This window comes from Pogoniulus pusillus, chromosome Z (assembly GCF_015220805.1).
Source record: "Pogoniulus pusillus isolate bPogPus1 chromosome Z, bPogPus1.pri, whole genome shotgun sequence".
NCBI lineage: Eukaryota > Metazoa > Chordata > Aves > Piciformes > Lybiidae > Pogoniulus > Pogoniulus pusillus.
This window is the reverse complement of record NC_087309.1, coordinates 63,490,408-63,508,538: the sequence shown is the minus strand read 5'-3', so window position 1 is coordinate 63,508,538 and position 18,131 is coordinate 63,490,408. Positions and strand designations below refer to the sequence as shown.

The 18,131-nt window shown below is 37.3% G+C and overlaps 1 protein-coding gene across 1 annotated transcript in view; it reads left to right on the top strand.

Moving 5' to 3' along the window:
• BNC2 (basonuclin zinc finger protein 2) overlaps positions 1-12,518 on the top strand; it is a 359,908-nt gene extending 347,390 nt beyond the window's left edge. Inside the window, exon 6 of the mRNA XM_064176653.1 lies at positions 11,857-12,518. Within this exon, the coding sequence (XP_064032723.1) occupies positions 11,857-12,517 (661 nt within the window). The 3' untranslated portion in view covers position 12,518. The remainder of the gene's footprint in view (positions 1-11,856) is intronic.
• Positions 12,519-18,131: the final 5,613 nt, after the last annotated feature.

Below are 18,131 nucleotides of genomic sequence, written 5' to 3'. Positions count from 1 at the left end.
ACCACTTCAAAACTGTTCTCTCTTAACTGTTGCTTGTAAAGGAGCTGAGAAGGAACTGTGGCAACAATGGCACAAAGGGAAAAACTAAGACTTTTAAAGAATAATATAATGCAAATGTTCAGTCACATATACATGCTTGAGAAAGACCTCTGATTTTTGGGTGGGTGCTTGTCATTCATCAAATGAAATAAGATTTTAAACTAAAATCACTCAAGGTAAAATCATAGGCATCTTCCATATTTCTAGAATTTAATTTTGAACTCAGCACTCTCCAAGCTTGGGACGGCAGCCTAACTATCTTGGCACTGCAGCACACTCATAAATGACTGCATTAGGTTCTAAATTTTGATTAAACATTCTGTAATTAATCAATGGTAGACATGAAGCAGTTGGCAAGGTCCAGAGCTGCAAAATGTTTACGACATAAAACATTACAAAGTAATTAGAATGTGCTCCTTCAAGAGAAGGATTGCCTTCAATAAAGAGGTAAATGATAGCATCATGTTTATTGTGGACGTAGGCAGCCAGTGCAATATGATAAACTGCAGGAGATACACATATCAGTAATCATCCACATTATTAGTGTCATTAATCATAATTCTAAAAATATGACAGCAGCAGCCAACTTTTTGACCAATTTTGCCTCTGCCTGTTGGCCGTTATAACTTCGCTAATAGACTGCAGAGCTCCTGTGCGTGGCAGTTTGCATTGAGAATGGAAGGTTAATTATATTTGAGCTGCTGATTCCTTCTCTCCTCGGAAAAGACTGAGCACTTTGACGATCCCAGGAGCTCACTGCTGTTAAACCAGTAAAAGTACTTTATTGAAATTTTCTTTGTTGGTCAGGAATGAGTGGATGTTTCAAATGAGATATAAGCGTCAGGCTGGGATGGGTGCTAATGTTTCTTCCAAAATAATCCTTGGACAGCAAGCTAAACTCATACTTCCCTTAGATGTCTTTGCACAGTCTCTTGTGGATGGGTAAAAGGTTGAGAATTTAATAACCACTGACAATAGTATGTATGGAAGAATCTCAGAGGATTGAAATTACGGAGGAGTTGGGGTGTCAGTTATGGGAGGTTATAGGATAATCATCTACCAGTTGATCTGAAAGAGATACTTATTTAGTAATGTAAAATTACTAATAAAGAAACCTTCTTGCAGTGCTGCATTGTATTTGGTTTTATGGTTGTTCTGATACTATAAAAATAAACCCAACATTTTTAGACAAACAAAGCAGTGGGAGTGAGAATTACCACTGTGTTGTGACCAAAAGAAATGGTTTACATATTTGTGTGGAACCTAAAATCATACTAAATTAGCCCTGGATCTGATGTTTTGTTATGATTTGAACTTGAAATGTGATCAGTAAAGTCTGCAAACCTTCGAAACAACTTATAAGATAATATGTGGCTGTGCTTCAATATCTAGCAGAAAAGAAAAAAAAAAAAGATGTTTTCAAAGCAGAACTGAGAGAAGCAGATGTTCTAACTCAGTTCTGTCTTTTTTGCACTTACTGAAACTTGAACCCCAGTAGAACTATTGAATAGGATGCTGAATTGAAAGGAAGAGTATGAAATCCTGCAAAATTCTCACATTTTACATAGGTATCGCTACAACAAATTAAAATGAAGGATTAAAACTTCTGATTTACACCACTTGGATCATGTAATATTTAGGTTTTAAAATAAATGTTAATTCATGCAGTTTGGCAACAGATTCTACATGAATGTTGCCTTCATACTTCTTAAGAGGAAAGGACCATCAAATTATTTCAACACGTGGAAAATGAGGACCTAATACTTGGCTGCTATGCTGGCCTATATCTTGCCTGAACAGGGATAAACTTTTCCAGAGAGGATGTGTATATTGTAAAAAGACCTTGTGGCAGTTGGACTGATTGTCAACAGTGTTGAGGACATTGTCATACATATGATGACTTTCTCATGCATGTGATATTACTACAGTAAGTTACGTAACTTAGAAAATATTCCATCAGATGACTCTTTTTATTCTAAACTTTCTCAACCAGTCCAGATATTAGACAAGAGTGCTGGCTGTTTTGTAATGAGTCTATTTTGCTTCTAGGCAGATAGTAAAGTGAGAGGGTGAAATGTTGCAACCTGATTTTGATTGTTTATGAGTAACTTTGACAAGTACACCAGTGGTTGTGCTTTTTGTTTGTAATATCTTCTGATCTTAATTGGACAACAATAGTAATATATTAAGAGTGTGACATGACCTCGATAATTCTGAGCACACGCAGCTGTTGTGGAAGTGTAGTTCTATTCACATCATAAGGACCATCTCACTAAACTCCTCAACAGGTATGTACTGAACTATTTGGCCTGCCAAGAATCCTGAACCTGTCATATTTTACATTAAAATTAATTTGGTAGCAAACATTGCCATCAGATATCAGTTCCACAGCTAACCTGAGAATTTTCTTATGCAGTCCTGCTTCCCCAAATACCATCTCAGCATTAACATCTTTTACGCATTCCACAGCGATGACGAATTGTTTCCTGAGTCTAACTGTGGATTAAGTATGCAAAAGGCATGTTTGCCACTGCCAGCAAACCAATAATTCTCACTAACATCTTCAGAGTTACAACATTTATAAAGTTGCAAAGTGGAGTAAACAAACCATCTGTTTGGTTTTACCATATATGTCATGCTCTCTTATTAGCATATTACGATTCATTTAGTAAACAAATTTGGTGATTTCGTTCATGTCAAAGTTAGAGGGAGCTTGAAGATGATTAACATTCCTGGGACAGGCACATTAATACATTGCTTCCTCTGCAAAGTTAAATGGCTTCTCAGGAGAATCACCCCTTGTTGACAAGATGAGACTGTCAATTTTGTTTGCCTGCCACATTAAGGGCCGTAAGGGGATGGGAAGCTCTGAGAAAGAGGAACAGTGTAGGCAGCATAATTCACTGTGAATTGAAAAAAGAAGTCTAATTCTGATAAATGGTCGACCCCAATACATCCTACCTGTTATTACAACAGACGTGCCGTATCTGTGCAGTAAATTAGTTAAACCCCTAAAGAGTTTGATGGGAGCTTATCTTCAAGTGAATAATTTGAATGTAGAGGGAGCTGTCTTCGTGACCAGTGTGAATGATTTGTTTCATATTGAAAAGGATTGAAATGATGGGGCTCCACATCTTTAATTTGAAAGAACTTGCTTGTCCTTTATTTCCTGCATTTAATAAGCACTGTTTTTTTTTTACTTTTTTTAATAGGTGCTGAACTGTATTTTACCTTTTGGATTTTCTTCCAATGAAAGGTTAATATATTTCAGATTCTATGCAATTTTAAGCCTCAAAACCTGATGTTATTACCCAAATTGTTCCAGTATAAATGCCATAGTTTCACTGGGTAGTGTAGTATTTTGTTTTCCCTCCCCTTGTTTTCCAAAGTCTAGCTCCTATCCCTAATTTTCGCCTAACATTTGGAGGAAAACGAAACATGTTCAAGTATATGGAAGCACTAGCACACAGCTTGAAACCTTGGCCTTGCCCAGATAAGTGTTAAATTTCAAATTTAGTATTTCATACTTCTATTACCTTTGCTTAGATTTATGGGGGTAAAGTCTTGTTAATTGAAACAAACAAAACCACAGAAAAACCTGTGGCAAAGAGTGGCAAAATTAGAACAGTAACTGCAAAAAATTATCTCTGTAACAGTCTCCATTAGTAGCTAAATTCAAGGAACTGTTTAATTGTTGATTCTCTTAAGTAAACAGGGCAAATGGTTGCTGCTTCCTTCTTGAAGAAATATCAGAATGAAGGCCATATATTTTCTCATAAATACATGCTCTCTTATATTTAGCTCAGAGTTTTATTTTCTAGTTCTTTAATTTTAGCTGCATGAAACTCAGCCCTTTCAGTCTGCAGAGATTCTGAGAAAGCACAAAGTTCTGTATTTACTTTCTGTTATGTTCACATATTCTGGCCTTTCTGTGTGTTTTGGACATATGTAAGCAAGAAAGGACCATGAAATTGAGGTAAGACCACAATAATGTGTTAGAAAAATTCGTTAGCAGTTAAAATGATTCAAAATTTTAAAGCAAAACTGTTAATTGGCAGACTTTGAGGTAAAGAGAAGTGAAGACAACTTTAACCTTTCATTACAGGTGAAAGCATAGGCTGAATACTGAGCTGAGAGCATGTGTGGAGAAAGCATTTTGGGAGGAATAAAGAAAGTTTTATTGTTTATAGTATTTTAAACCAGAATAACAGAGCTTAAGACGATATCTTGTATGGGGCCTGTTCAACCTGACCATTTCCTTCCATATCCAGCTTTAACAAGATGTTTGTCAATCTGTGCATAAACCACTAGACAACTGTGTCCTGGCCCTTGATTTTGTAGTGGAACCTTCTTCAAAATGGTGAAGATTGTGTGGTTACAGGTTTTGTAACCCAATATCAGATTTTTTTTTTTCAAAAAGAAAAAAAAAATCTATTTTTACTTGAAAAAAAAAACAAAACAGAATTTAACAGAAAATAATTTAATGGTGACTTTTAATGCATTAAGTGTCCAAATAAAATTTTATGTTATTTCTTAATGGTGGGATCACATACTACATCTCCAAGTGAAGCTGCCTAAACACTGATGGTCTCCTGCTGTGACCTTCTGCCTGATTTGTTTACAGAGTTTGAATGATGGAGACGGGTGATATTTCTTTGGGAAATTATGTTTGCTGAAAAATGCATTTCCATAACACTTGAAGTATAAGATATGTGGATATCACAGTATCACAGTATCATCAGGGTTGGAAGAGACCTCACAGATCATCAAGTCCAACCCTTTACCACAGAGCTCAAGGCTAGACCATGGCACCAAGTGCCACGTCCAATCTTACCTTGAACAGCCCCAGGGACGACGACTCCACCACCTCCCCGGGCAGCCCATTCCAGTGTCCAATGACTCTCTCAGTGAAGAACTTTCTCCTCACCTCGAGCCTAAATCTCCCCTGGCGCAGCCTGAGGCTGTGTCCTCTCGTTCTGGCGCTGGCCACCTGAGAGAAGAGAGCAACCTCCTCCTGGCCACAACCACCTCTCAGGTAGTTGTAGACAGTTTTATCTGGAAACACAGGAAGAAAGCATGTGGTGGGATATACCTGGAAATGTTGAAATAATTTATTTCAGAATTTCAATAAACAGTACGGTGTCCTGTAATGCTTAAGTGAGATTTTCATCAGGGGTCTTTGCTGCTTATGGTCAGCCAAGGAGGAGCAAGGGGCCCATAGCTAGGAAATTTTCTGAGACATTGGTTGGCTTAGCCTTTCTGTCTAACTGCATCAGGAACTGGGTTTACTTATTCTCAAACATACTGCCCTAGCCATTATGCTCCTTTTCCATTCTCACTTTTTTTCCCCCTCATCATGCCTATAACACATATTGAATTATATTTTTCTTCTGATTAAAAACAAAGAAAATATTGCTTTACTTTTTGTTTTTGACAACCTGCTCTGTCCCAAACTGTGAATAACATATTCAACTTTTTTTTTCATGCAGTTTGTTTTTTCATCTGTATAATATTTAAATTTAAATAAACAGAGTACATTTTATTGTCCAAACTCCTGAACTGCTGTGTGAATCAGACATGAGATTTGTGCAAGTGCAGGTAGGATTGTAGCCACGGGTGCATCCACAGCTGGCCTTTGAGTCATGCATAAAATTAATGCCAGTTTCTTGCCAGAACAGATTCTCTTCTCTGATAAATTCCTCTTCACTCACCTAAAAAAAGTAATAAAAAGCCTGACTAAATAAAAATTAACTAAAATAAAGTGACCATTGCATTTTGCTTTCCAATAAATATATATTAAATTAACAAAATCAGGTTCATTGACATCAAAGTGTAGAAAGAAGCTACTGAAGAGAACCCATCTGGATTTATGAGCTGTTTAAATGACATGCATGTTTAATTGACCATATTTTCTAGGTTTACAGTCTCCTTTCTTCTGTTGATGCATAGTGCATCTCACACTTAAAGAGCTTGATAGCAGTAGGTGGGGTTGAACTGACAGTGAATTCCAATTATGGAAGAACATTTCCATGAGCTTCACAAGGGAAGAAAAATACTACTACCAGTAGAATCATTCCCACTATCAGAGAGCTGCTGTAGCTGCTGCATGGTCTTGTTGCTGGAAGTCCTGAAGGGGCAGTGGTGAATTTAGGGGTGAGATAACCTTCCCACTTTGCCACAACCACAGATTTCGTGTGCTTTGTCATTATCCTTATCACCCTTACAGCAAAATTCTTAATATCACAGATTTCAGAAGGCTGAATTGTCTCTGGTGAGGACTTTGCACTTTTGCCTGCCTTATGTCTAATTTGTGAATAGTCACTTGAGAAAAAAAGAGTATCAATTATGTGGAAAAATAAGACATTCTGGCCATCCTAAAATAAACCAGACTTTGATAAAACTTCCTTGCCACAACAAGCTACATTTCAAAACATTTTAGAAAAATACTCTCCTTGCTTTCAGAAGTATAGAACATGTAATACAGTATGAAGGAAATGGTTGGACATTCTTCAGCACACATAGTCTTAGATTTTCAGAAATAATATTCTTTCCCATCTTCTCATGCCTAGGATCAAAAAGATCGGATAATGGGAGCTGAGCAAGACATGTCTCTAAGCCTTTTCAGCCTCATATTTGTTCCTGGAACACTTTATTAAACAGTTGTCTTCATGCAACATTTTCATTGCTAGGACAAAATGTCATTTTGCTAGTGGATGTGCATATAAGCAGTCTTAGAAGTCCAGAGTGAATCATTCAAAGGATTTTCTTTGGTCAAATACTTCATAGTTTTTCTACACATAGATGCAGCTTTGCCAGACATTTAGGTTCTTCAGGTTTTTCCCCTGCAGATACGGCAGTAAATGTAGAGGATGCCAGAGATGGCCTTAAATTAGTTAACTCAGGTATGAGGAATAATGCAGCTATGGGAAGCTGAAGCTCAGCTGTTTTATGGCATATCCTGCTTCATATTTTCCACCTGTTTGATGGCAGTGTTCATGCACTGGCAAAAATCACTCTGTTCAAGCTGTGCCTCAGCTTCCCCAGGGAACATTGTTTGCACATACCTGGAAGCTGTATTCAGAGGACGAAGGGGCAGCAGCATTGTAAATCACATCAGTGAACAGTTGAAACAAGAAATTGCAGATGCCATAAGGAGGAGCAGATGAACAGAGTACAAGCTGGCTAGAGTTGGCTGAGGGCTGGTAGAGGACTTGTTAGGATTTGGGAAAGGGTTGTATTAGGATGGAGTTCTTCAGTTCAGTGTGGAGAACAGGGTCCAGGCAACCTAATATCCCCGAGTGTGTACATTTTCTGTCAAGAAAGGCATGAAATATCAACATCAGATGAGAAGAGCAAAGAATTTACCTTTATCAGGACAAAGGATAGTATGGGTTTGGCAAATATTTGTTACACTACTTTTCTTGTTTCCCTCTGATTGCTGTTTGCAGCTAGTAGGTGAGAGTAGAAGTTGTCAGCAACATGCCTTTGTGCCTTTCCAGCTGAGTAATAGTCATTAGTTTCATAGCAAATCATGCTTCATTTCTGCCCCTAAACTCAACCCTGTTTCAAAATTTATGGTGTTTGCCTTTTCCCAGAACATCTCCTTTTAAAAATTTCCTGATGTGCTCTACCTGCTCAGTCTGCCTTTACGCATACTTTTCTTTCTTAATTTGAATTTTTGCTTATGCCTCCATTTTTTCCCATCCTTACATACGCAGGGATGTTCTTCTTACACAGATATCCTTTGTCGTATTTTCTCAAAAACCTTGGAAATGCTGCTGTCAGCCCTGGAAAACACCTTCTTTGTACAGGGTGCTGCTCAAGCAGCAGGCTGCACAAAGTACTCAGTCCTGCACCTCAGGGTGCAGTGCTATGTTTAGTAGTGTAGCAGATGGACAAAAGGGGTGCAGCAGCAGCCTCTGAGCAGACTGGGCTAGTGTGCCTATGAAAACATGCCTCTTTCTTACTTTCTATCCCAGCACTTGTTCAGCTGCTGGAAATGTGTATTGCTAGTACTTGCAGCATGCAGCATTCTTAATTCTGGCAAGAAGTTAGCCCTATAACTTCGGTTTTCTCATAAGATTTCAAAACCTCAGTATCCAAATAAATTACCTTTTTTCCTCACAATTTGTTCCTCTCATTTCTACCAGAGTGTTTTTGCATATGATATTTAGGGAGAGTATTAAACACAAGTGAAATAGATTAAGAAATTAATGTAAAAGAATCAATTCTTTTGAACTGTGGTTGCATAATGGAAATCGACTACTATGAATGAGCCTATGTTCAGAAGTTATGAACAGCAGAGCTAATGGACTGCCATGAGTTCATCTTTATTATTGCATTACACCTGAATCAATTGATAAAGTAGGTTTTTTTTTAAGGGTAGGAATGGCACTTAATTGAATTAAAGTCAATGTAATCATATTAGGAGAATCCAACAGTACTGCTGACAGCGGAAAAGGGACACTACTGAGCAGAGTGCCAGAACTGGTCCACACATTTCTGCACATCGTTTGCCTGACAGATATTATGGGCTGGTACATACTTTAACTAGATTACCGATTGCCACTGCTGTAAGTGAGAATTGAATAAGGGAGGCATCTCTTCTTATCAGACCATCAGCATCTTTACACTGGTCTTTCTCAGAATGGCCTCTGTCCATCTGGGGATCAGTGGCGTCTATTTAATGTGGTAATTTGTCCTTATCTTTTCATTCAGTGAATGTTGAGATGCATGCCTGGCTGCTATTTTTCTCAGCAGCAAAACAAGGAAACAGAAAGTTCAAATGCGTGCTAAAAAACAGTTGCAGCTACCATGGATAGTTTCTACACTGCAGCAAATTTCTGTACCGGGGGAGTGAGGAGGGGAGGAGGAAATTACAAGAAGGAAATGCATGAGCACTTTATGAGTAGTTCGCAGTTAGCATTATGATGATAAGCACAAATGTGCTTTTATGGCCATGTAATAACACTGGTCAGTGTAGACAGGCCTTCACAGCAAGCACTTCCAGTACTGCGCTTAAGAACTTTATGTGGAATTGTATGCCATCTGACACCAGGAAGGCAAGGCACTTTCAGGACTACTGTTTATCATTCATATATGTGCACACTGCATGCATCTGTTCAGAACTCATTTGTGGATGATAATGGGGATGCTCTGAATATGCTTTGATTAATTTGCTTTATGTTTTCCATATTGTGTGGCTGAGTCAGTATCCGTCAGGACAACAGTGTAAGTGAGATTACAGCTGACGAGAAACAGCTTCACAGTCAAGACTTTTTAAAAACGTCTTTATTTATGGATTTCGAATATAATTTTCTTTTGTCTTTTTTGTCTTTTTAATTTTTTTTAAAAAAACCCAGATATGTCTGGATTGGAATGTGAATTTGTTCTCTCTCTCTCCTCCCCCTCCCCCTTTCTCTTTTCTCCTCTCTTCTCTCTCTCTCTCTCTCTCTCTCTCTTTTTTGTGATCTGTATTTAGCAAAAGATTAGAAAGCTGATCTTATCACAAGGTAAGCTCAGCCTTCCTAAGTGCAGTGTGGGGATATGCGTAATTACACTTCAGCACCTCAAAAAAAAAAAAAAAAAAAAAAAAATCAGTGGTGCTATACTTGCCTGTGTGAAAGGAATATTTCCTGTGTGGGACAAAACCAAAGAATACTCTCCACTTTTTTCCACCCTTGCCCATACCTCTCAACTGTCCTCACTAGAAGAGAGATTTTCCATTCTTAGACATCCTCCCCTCTACTGGAATAATTGCATCCTAAGCAGAGAAAATGCAATTAAACTGCAGTTCATTATCCGTTTCGTGTCAGAGGACAGTTACCTGCATTTGCAGGTGAGTAGGACCGATCACATCTGTTGCCATTTTCTTAATTTATTCTGCCAAGTTATGTGTAACAGATACAAGAATCATAAAGAAAGTGGTAGAAAATTACACAAATTAACTTCACAGCAATTTAATCTTCCTGTAGCTCCATTTTCCTTATTTATCAGCATTTTATTGTTGTACCGTGTTTGAGACTTCAGCTGGTTGAGAGGTATGTTTCAAAGGGTTTCTTAAAATAAAAGCTTCTGATAAGGAAATATTGCTAATAGCTATTGTTCCCCTTCACCCCTTTTCCTTACTGTAGGACCTGAATGTCTATAAAATACTTGATCATTGTTGTGTCTTCCCATGCTAGTTATATACCTAATCCTTTTTTTGTAAATTAAATTATTCCTATGTTTAAACTCTCTCTTTCTTCCTTCCCCTCCTCCTCTGCTTTCTTCCCCACCCTCACCCTTTGCCCCCCCACCCCCCACCCCCATTCCCTTTCCTTCTTTTTCCCCTACATTTGGGCTCTGATCTGCAATTTATAATGAGCAAGCAGACTGGTGAGTCTGCATGTTGTAAATTGCGGGTTTGGGTCCTTAGCTTGCAAAGAATGTTATGCAGTAGAACTTCGCTAATTCTTTTTTTACTGACTTGAAAATCCAGACACCCTCCAGAGAAACTAAATAAAATTTGTTGTTTCCTCATCAATGGTGCACATTCTGAATACTGAATCCTAAAGTTTTCTAATACTGAAAACTTTAAACTGATTTTTTTATTATTAAGATATTTGACAAAATGAGCATGTTCTATGGTCAGAAGCCTTATGATGTTGGTCATGTTTGCTAGTTGCATTGCTGTAATTTGGAAGATGTAGTTTTTCAAAGAGGGTTTCCTGACACTACTGCAAATCAGTGAGGTTCTACTGCAATGGATGAATAAAGCCAGTGTCAAAAGTGGAGAGTAGAACACAGCATTAAAAATAACGCAGAGCTACTAACCCAAAAGCTTACATTGTTTGCAACTGTAGAGCTTTATTTCTTGAGACCAAGGGTCCAGCTCCTGTAAAGCAATTGAGAGTATTTTAACCTGCAGCTTTTAGGATCTGGTCCAAAGTCAGTGGCAGCTCTTCCAGTGTCTTTTGAGCACCCGCAATAACTTCTACACACACCAAAGCCCACACCTTGAATGGTTTGACTGATTCAGAGCAGGATTCTCATTGCCATTAGTATGAGTGTTTTTTGGGAAGTTACACCGCTTGGGTCAGTCAGCATGGTGTCAGTCACAGTACTGGGAAGAGTATGAGGAGGAGCTGCAGCACCCTTCCAGAAGGACTGAACCATTTTCAGTAGCTTACATATAGATTTCAGAGACTTGTTCTCCTAAACCCTTCAAGTCTTCCCTGTCTTGGTTTGGCCCAGTTCTGAATCTCTTTATGCTAAAATTATCAGAATCAGGTCCTCTCTACCTATGTATTGTTCAATTATCTTCATAGTTCAGTTATGCAGTTATATGAGTACATATATATAAATATATATATATATATATATATATATATATAAAATATTTATATATATAAGGATATGTAGCTAAAGATAGTCATAGGTATGAATATACACAGATATTTCATACATTAATTTTCTGTTGAAGTAAGTCTTTTAGGAAGGCCAGCAGGGATTAAGGAACCATGAAGAAATTTTTGCATTTTCTGCGAGTGCAATTTATTATTTTCTAAATATCAAATAAAAGGGCTGTAGCTGCTGCTGGAGAGTAATGTTTAGGAGCAGTAGCTGGAAAGTTTAATTTACTTGTCAGTTGTGGTCTGTTCACATACAATAAGACTGAATTTTCCAAGAAACAGTAATTTTTTATTTTTTTTTGTGGGGGGTGGGAGGATATAAAGAATTAATAAATTAGAATTTGTATTTGGTGCTTGATGGCTTTATATTTAATCAAAAATACTGTACATTTTTCATTTTCTCCCTTCCCTCTTTCTTTCCCAGACACAGTGCTAACATAAACCTGCACCGTAAACTGTTGACCAAAGAACTGGATGACATGGGCCTGGACACCTCACAGCCTTCTCTTAGTAAGGACCTCCGTGATGAATTTTTGGTGAAGATATATGGCACTCAGCATCAAATGGGGCTCGACATAAGGGAAGACACCTCCTCACCTGCTGGTACTGAGGATTCCCATATGAATGGGTATGGCAGGGGCATGTCAGAAGACTATATGGTCCTTGATCTGAGCACCACCTCCAGCATCCAGTCCAGCAGCAGTATCCATTCCTCAAGAGAATCTGATGTAGGAAGCGATGAGGGCATTCTCCTGGACGACGTTGATGGGGCAAGTGACAGCGGGGAATCTGCACACAAAGCAGATACCTCTGCCTTAGCTGTAGGTATGAACACTGATGTCCCAGGATCCCTCATGTTCAGCAGTGTTTCAGTGAGCAACGGTGGGATAATGTGTAACATTTGCCACAAAATGTACAGCAACAAGGGAACCCTCAGAGTACACTATAAAACAGTGCACTTGCGAGAAATGCACAAATGCAAAGTCCCTGGGTGCAACATGATGTTCTCCTCTGTCCGTAGCCGAAACCGGCACAGTCAGAACCCCAATCTCCATAAAAACATTCCCTTCACTTCAGTAGATTAGTTCAAGGATGGACACAGAATAATATGAGCTCTCAGAGAGGGCCCACCGCATCTGAACTGCCATATACAGTCTCCCTTTATATATATATATATATATATAAAATATACATATATATATAATCTTTTTCTTTTTTTAACAAAGGAAAGAAATACCAGGTGCTTTTCCCCGTTTGATGGTCGTTGGTTTAATTTGTTTCCTTGGTTTTTTTTTGATATAGAAACAAAAAAGGTGGGATCTTTAATTTGAAGGGGAGAGACCCTTCAAGAAAAAAAAAAAATCAAATACAAAAAACAAACCCACAGAAAACTTCCAGTTGTCCCTAGTTCCGTTAGAATGTTCTTGGTCATCTCCAAAGAGACAATTTGTTCTACTCATGTATTTTGCCTGAAAAACAAAAACAAAAAAATTGTAAACAAACAAAAAGAGAAAAAAAAATCTACTTAGTTGTCTTTGTGTCTTCTAAGCATTGGGGATAACGTTCTACTAAGCATGGCTGTTACACTTGTATATATATATTGAGCCTTGACAGGCCTATGATGTAAAACAATTGTATTGATGGTGGTTTAACTCTTATTTTTTTGCTTCATTTTTACAGTTACATTCAGCTGTTAGATAAGCAGGAAAAATAGTTTGCTGGCTAGTTCTACTCATTTATGTTAGCTTTAATGCACATTTTTAAAAGAACCACAGTCTTGTTTTAACTACCTGCTAGAAATAAGTAATACAGAGGTACTGGCATGCTTTACAGTACCTGATCTGATAGTTTTTTTTGTCTTGTACTATTACATAAATCCAGTCATGCACTTTTTCGTACACTACAAGGGGATGTGTAATAATATCCATGCTTTTTTTTTTTTCCTTTTTTTTTTTTTTCCTTAAACTATTGCCATATTTTCAGTAAGTGTCTTTAAAAAAAATACACTTAGGTAAAAGTGGTCTGGTCATTATGAGGGCATGAATGCCAAACAAAGAGTATTAGTGTTTAGTGTTAATACAGAAGTGCCAACTTTGCACACATTTTGAAAAAAGAAAAAAAGAGAAAAAAAAAAAAAAGAGAAAACTTAGTTATTCACCATAACCACAGTTGTAGTTTTAGGACTACAGCAAAAAAAAAAAAATACTGGGGAGGGAAATAGGGTAAAGTGAAATACAGAATTCTTGGTGCTTTTTTCAAGTGCCAATTATTACTAGAATCAATAGTGAGTCCTTATTCCTTATATACTACACTACATAAAAGAAAAAAAAAAAATCAAAATTGTGTCATGTGAATCAGTGGAAACTTTTTTTTTTTTTTTTTGTCAAACATGCATAATATTTGGGGATATAATGCTGATACTACTTGTCACAGAACAAAGATGAATATAATTTTGTGTGCTTCTTACTATGGCCTGGATTTTTTGTGGTGTTTTAAAAAAAAAAAAAAAAAAGGAAGAAAAAAAAAAAGAACAGGGAAATAATGTTAACAATGTTGTTCTGTAAAGTTGTCTTTTTTGCAATGGAAAGTGCTGTAGTATGATTAAGGCATGTTTTATAGAAGCAATCAGAAAAAAAATGGCAGAAGCACTTAGAAGCTCTGAAAACATATGCTGGACTTTTTATTGGGTAACTCTCCCTTTGGATAAAAATTAGAGGCTGGGGGGAAAAAAGGCTATCTGGTTGTGTTAATGTTTTGTGTTTCACCCACATGGTTTGTCAAAAAACATAATGAAAATCCGAGAAACAGAGCGAGCAAAAGAGGAGCAAGCAGTTGAGAAAGTGGGGGGGAAGAGAGAGAGAGAGGCTGACCTCTGAATCTTTCTTGTTTCCAGAGTTTACACGTTGCTTGAGTTGGTAAACCACACTGGCAGCTGAGTTACCACAACATACTGACCAAGTGATGGTATTTGCTTAACTTCAGTCTACAGTCAAAACCATTCTTTGATGTAGACTCTTTTCTTTGCAAAAACAACGAAAACAAAACCAACCAACCAAATAAACAAACAAATGAATGAAAACCCAAGGGATATTTCAGCACACAATAAAATATTTCTTCAGTGAAAATGTGTTCCTTTTCTGTATTTACTGACCCAGAACACTTTTCTTCTTAGCCTAGAGTCAGAAATGCTCCATTTTTTTTTCAGCTTGTCATTGTTTTGATTTGCTGTGCATTTTGATTATTCTTATGTCCATTTGAGTACTTAACTCTTGTTACGTTTTCTAGAGGAAACTCTTACTATGGATTTTCTTTTTTAGTAGTACATTTCAGTACTCTTGTATCCAAAAGTAGGAATCAATAGTTAATAAATCAGTATTTCCACTTGTAGAATAAAGGAAAATCTTTCTAAATGAAATCTCACTATATTCCTGTGGGTTACAAGCCTCTGATCTTCTTTTTTTTTTTTTCTTTTTTCTTTTTTTTTTTTTAATTCGATATACTGATGAATCCCTGAAAACATTTGTGAATCCCATGGACACTGTAGGGAATATTTAGTGTTTGGTTTAGCGAAAAGAAACTTGTTAGCAAAAAGCTATGCAGTTTCACTGACTTTTTTCTTTCATCTTTTTTTATTTTTCCTCAAAGTCTCAACTACTTCACCTTGTTAAACTGAATGGAGACATCTGCTTCAATTTATTTTACGTTGTGCAAGCTCAGAGTGTTTCTGAGAAAGGGAAATGAGAACAGTAAAGGTGCGTTCCTCTAAAACAGATGGACCTTTGTAGCGTTATCTGCACTGCCCTCCTGTCCCTCCTCTCAAGCTATCAGAAACAAGCAAGATGGGAAGTCTAAAAAAACCTGAAACAACAGAAATCGAATTATGTCTACAGAAAGAAAACTACACTGTTTTGTAGTATGTACACTATAAATAAACATAATTTTTTAATGAAAAACACATTTGAGGGATATAAATAATTCCTTACTGAATGCGTCACTGTTCTGCATTCGCATTTCACCGTTTCCATCAAATGGTTTTGGTAAACTTGTTTGGAAACTTAAACACCATCAGTAGATAAATTCAGCAGATGAAAAATCTCTTTATTACACAAAATTAAACAGAGCACTCTAAGAAGTAGAGAGGCAGGAATGACTCTCAAAAACATTCTAGAAAATTTGTAGTCATAATTTTATAGCATCCTAAAATTCATTCAGATTTTGCTTAAGAAGCCTAGGAGTAACCATTTTCATCTTGTGGACAGACTATTACTGTTATTTCTAGGTCAATCAAGGTTTCTTCAGTGCTAATGACAGAACAGTCTTTGCTTTAGAAGGTCACATACACATATATTCAATTGAATTTGTCCTGTGGTGGGATTTGCATCATTTGGAGTTATCTGAAAAATCTTTACAAGACTGTGTGGTAAAAAATTAGTTCTACTGACTGAAAGTTAGCATTACTGAGTGAAAGTTAGCATTACTGAGTGATGTCAGCAGCAACCCACACTGTTGTAATCATAACAACCAAACACATGCATCCAGTACAGAGCATGGCTGCACAAGTGTGATGACTAGATAAATATTGTACACTTGCTTATTCCATCAAATGCCTGTCCCTACCCCTGCAGTTTCCAAACCTATCAACCTAAACCCTTTTACAAGAGTTAGACCGACTTTGAGGAGGAGACTCTTCATTTCACAGAGAGTTCATTCCTTCTCATTTGGTTCTTAAAGTTATTGTGGTTATTCTTTCCACCTAGTTTCACTGTTTTGTTTATTCAAAGTAGTTATGTTTTTCTGTAAATATATATATTAAAAAAACCAAACGAACTTTAAAAAACCCAAACCAACCAACCAAGCAAACATAAAAACCAACAAACCAAAACTCTTCATATTGAACCTCGACTAGAAACAGAACTACTTGTGTGGAGGTCATTATGTATTTGTTCTCTTTTTCTTTCTTTTTTTTTTTTTTTTTGAGTTGGACATGTCAGGAAAGCATGTGATACTGGCTAATCACTAGATATATTTTGATAAAACGGTACAAAATAATTTGGAAGGAAAGCAGCACAAAGCGCAAGAATGGGAACTGAGAGTTTTAATACCACTGGTGGCCCCTTTTCACTGTTTTGTCTTGGAGAGATCGTATCACTTACCCATTTGTGTTTCAGTCTGTTAAAATATGACTGATACTCAATGATGTTCTTCACAAAGGTGCTCCTGTGAGGACTAATTAACTAGCATTGCTATAGAGATAATTTAAGCCATAGGTATTTTTGCACACCTTACAATACTTAGCCAATTTTTCTGAACTATATCTCAACCAAGTACATTTTGTTATGTCTGGAATTTGAACTTCACATCTTGAATTGCAGCTGGCTCCATGGTGGCACTCTAAGCAAGCACACAAAGTGTAAGCCCTCTGCTACTGAGCGTGTACACGCTGCTCTTGTAGATCACTCAAAGTCTTTTCATGACACAGCTCATAAAATTTGCATGTTTTCTAGGGATCTGTAGATAACACTGCACAACAGAAATTGTACACTATATTTGCCACGACTAAGCTTAATGCATTAAGTGTAGCTGCCAGGAAGCGAGCACCTCTGTTGGTCCAATTCAGTTCAGCTAATGGTCAGGACAGGCCCTGTGGGGCTGCAAGGGTCCACTTAGCTTTGCCCGAGTTTCACTCTTCTTAAACACCGTAGTCAACAATCTGGCATAGCTAGTTATATGGGGTAGGAATCATAGAATCACTAAAATTGCAAAAAGACCTTTAAGATCATTGGGTCCAACCATAACCCAGTTATCATGACCACTAAACTATATGGTGAAGCACCATATCTAGGCATTTCTTGAACACTTGCAGTGATGGCAACTCCACCACCTTCCTGAGCAGCCTGTTGCAATCCCTCATCACTCTCTCAACAAAGAAGTTTTTCTTAGTGTCCAGTCTAAACCTCTCCTGGCACCTCTTAAACCTATTTCCTCTCATCCTATCAGTAGTTACCTGGGAGAAGAGAGCAACACCAGCCTTACTAAGCAACAAGACAAAGAGTTCTGTGAGTATCTGGAAACATAACGTTTCAAGGTCTGATCTGTACCAGGGAAGAAACCATTCATGTTATCAGAGATTTTGTTCCCAAATTTTCTCCTTCAAGGCATATGAAATTTTAAAACTGAAGTGATTGGTTTGGACCCATTATTCACAAGGTTGTTAGGGATGTCAGCTGCTGTCAGAAAACATGGCATCTCTTCAGAAATACATTTGTATTCAGATTCTGCAGGACATTTTTACAGCATCATAGGTGGCAAAGGAAGGAATAAGGGACGGAAAATGTTTTATCTAGGAGCACACACATGTTGCTCTGAGTTTTTGGTGCCAGTTGCATGAGCAGAACCATTACTCCTTCTGTCTCCAGAAAGTTTTAGTCACTTTTCTCTTTGGATTATGTTAACAGAATTACTCTTTTTTTTTTTTCTTTTCTTTTCTTTTTTTTTTTTTTTTTTTTAAAGAGAAGCGAAATGTTTCTGTTAAGGTCAAGGAGGCAGCAAGAGTTCTCTGTGGGGAAAAGGTGAGTGGCAGACACACAATGATAGCTGGTGTATGTCAGTTCCTTCTTAGTTTCTGTTTTTTTAAATTATGTCACTACTTTGCTGCTATAGTAACTCAACAAAACAGTGACTGTAGTGCTACTTTGCTAC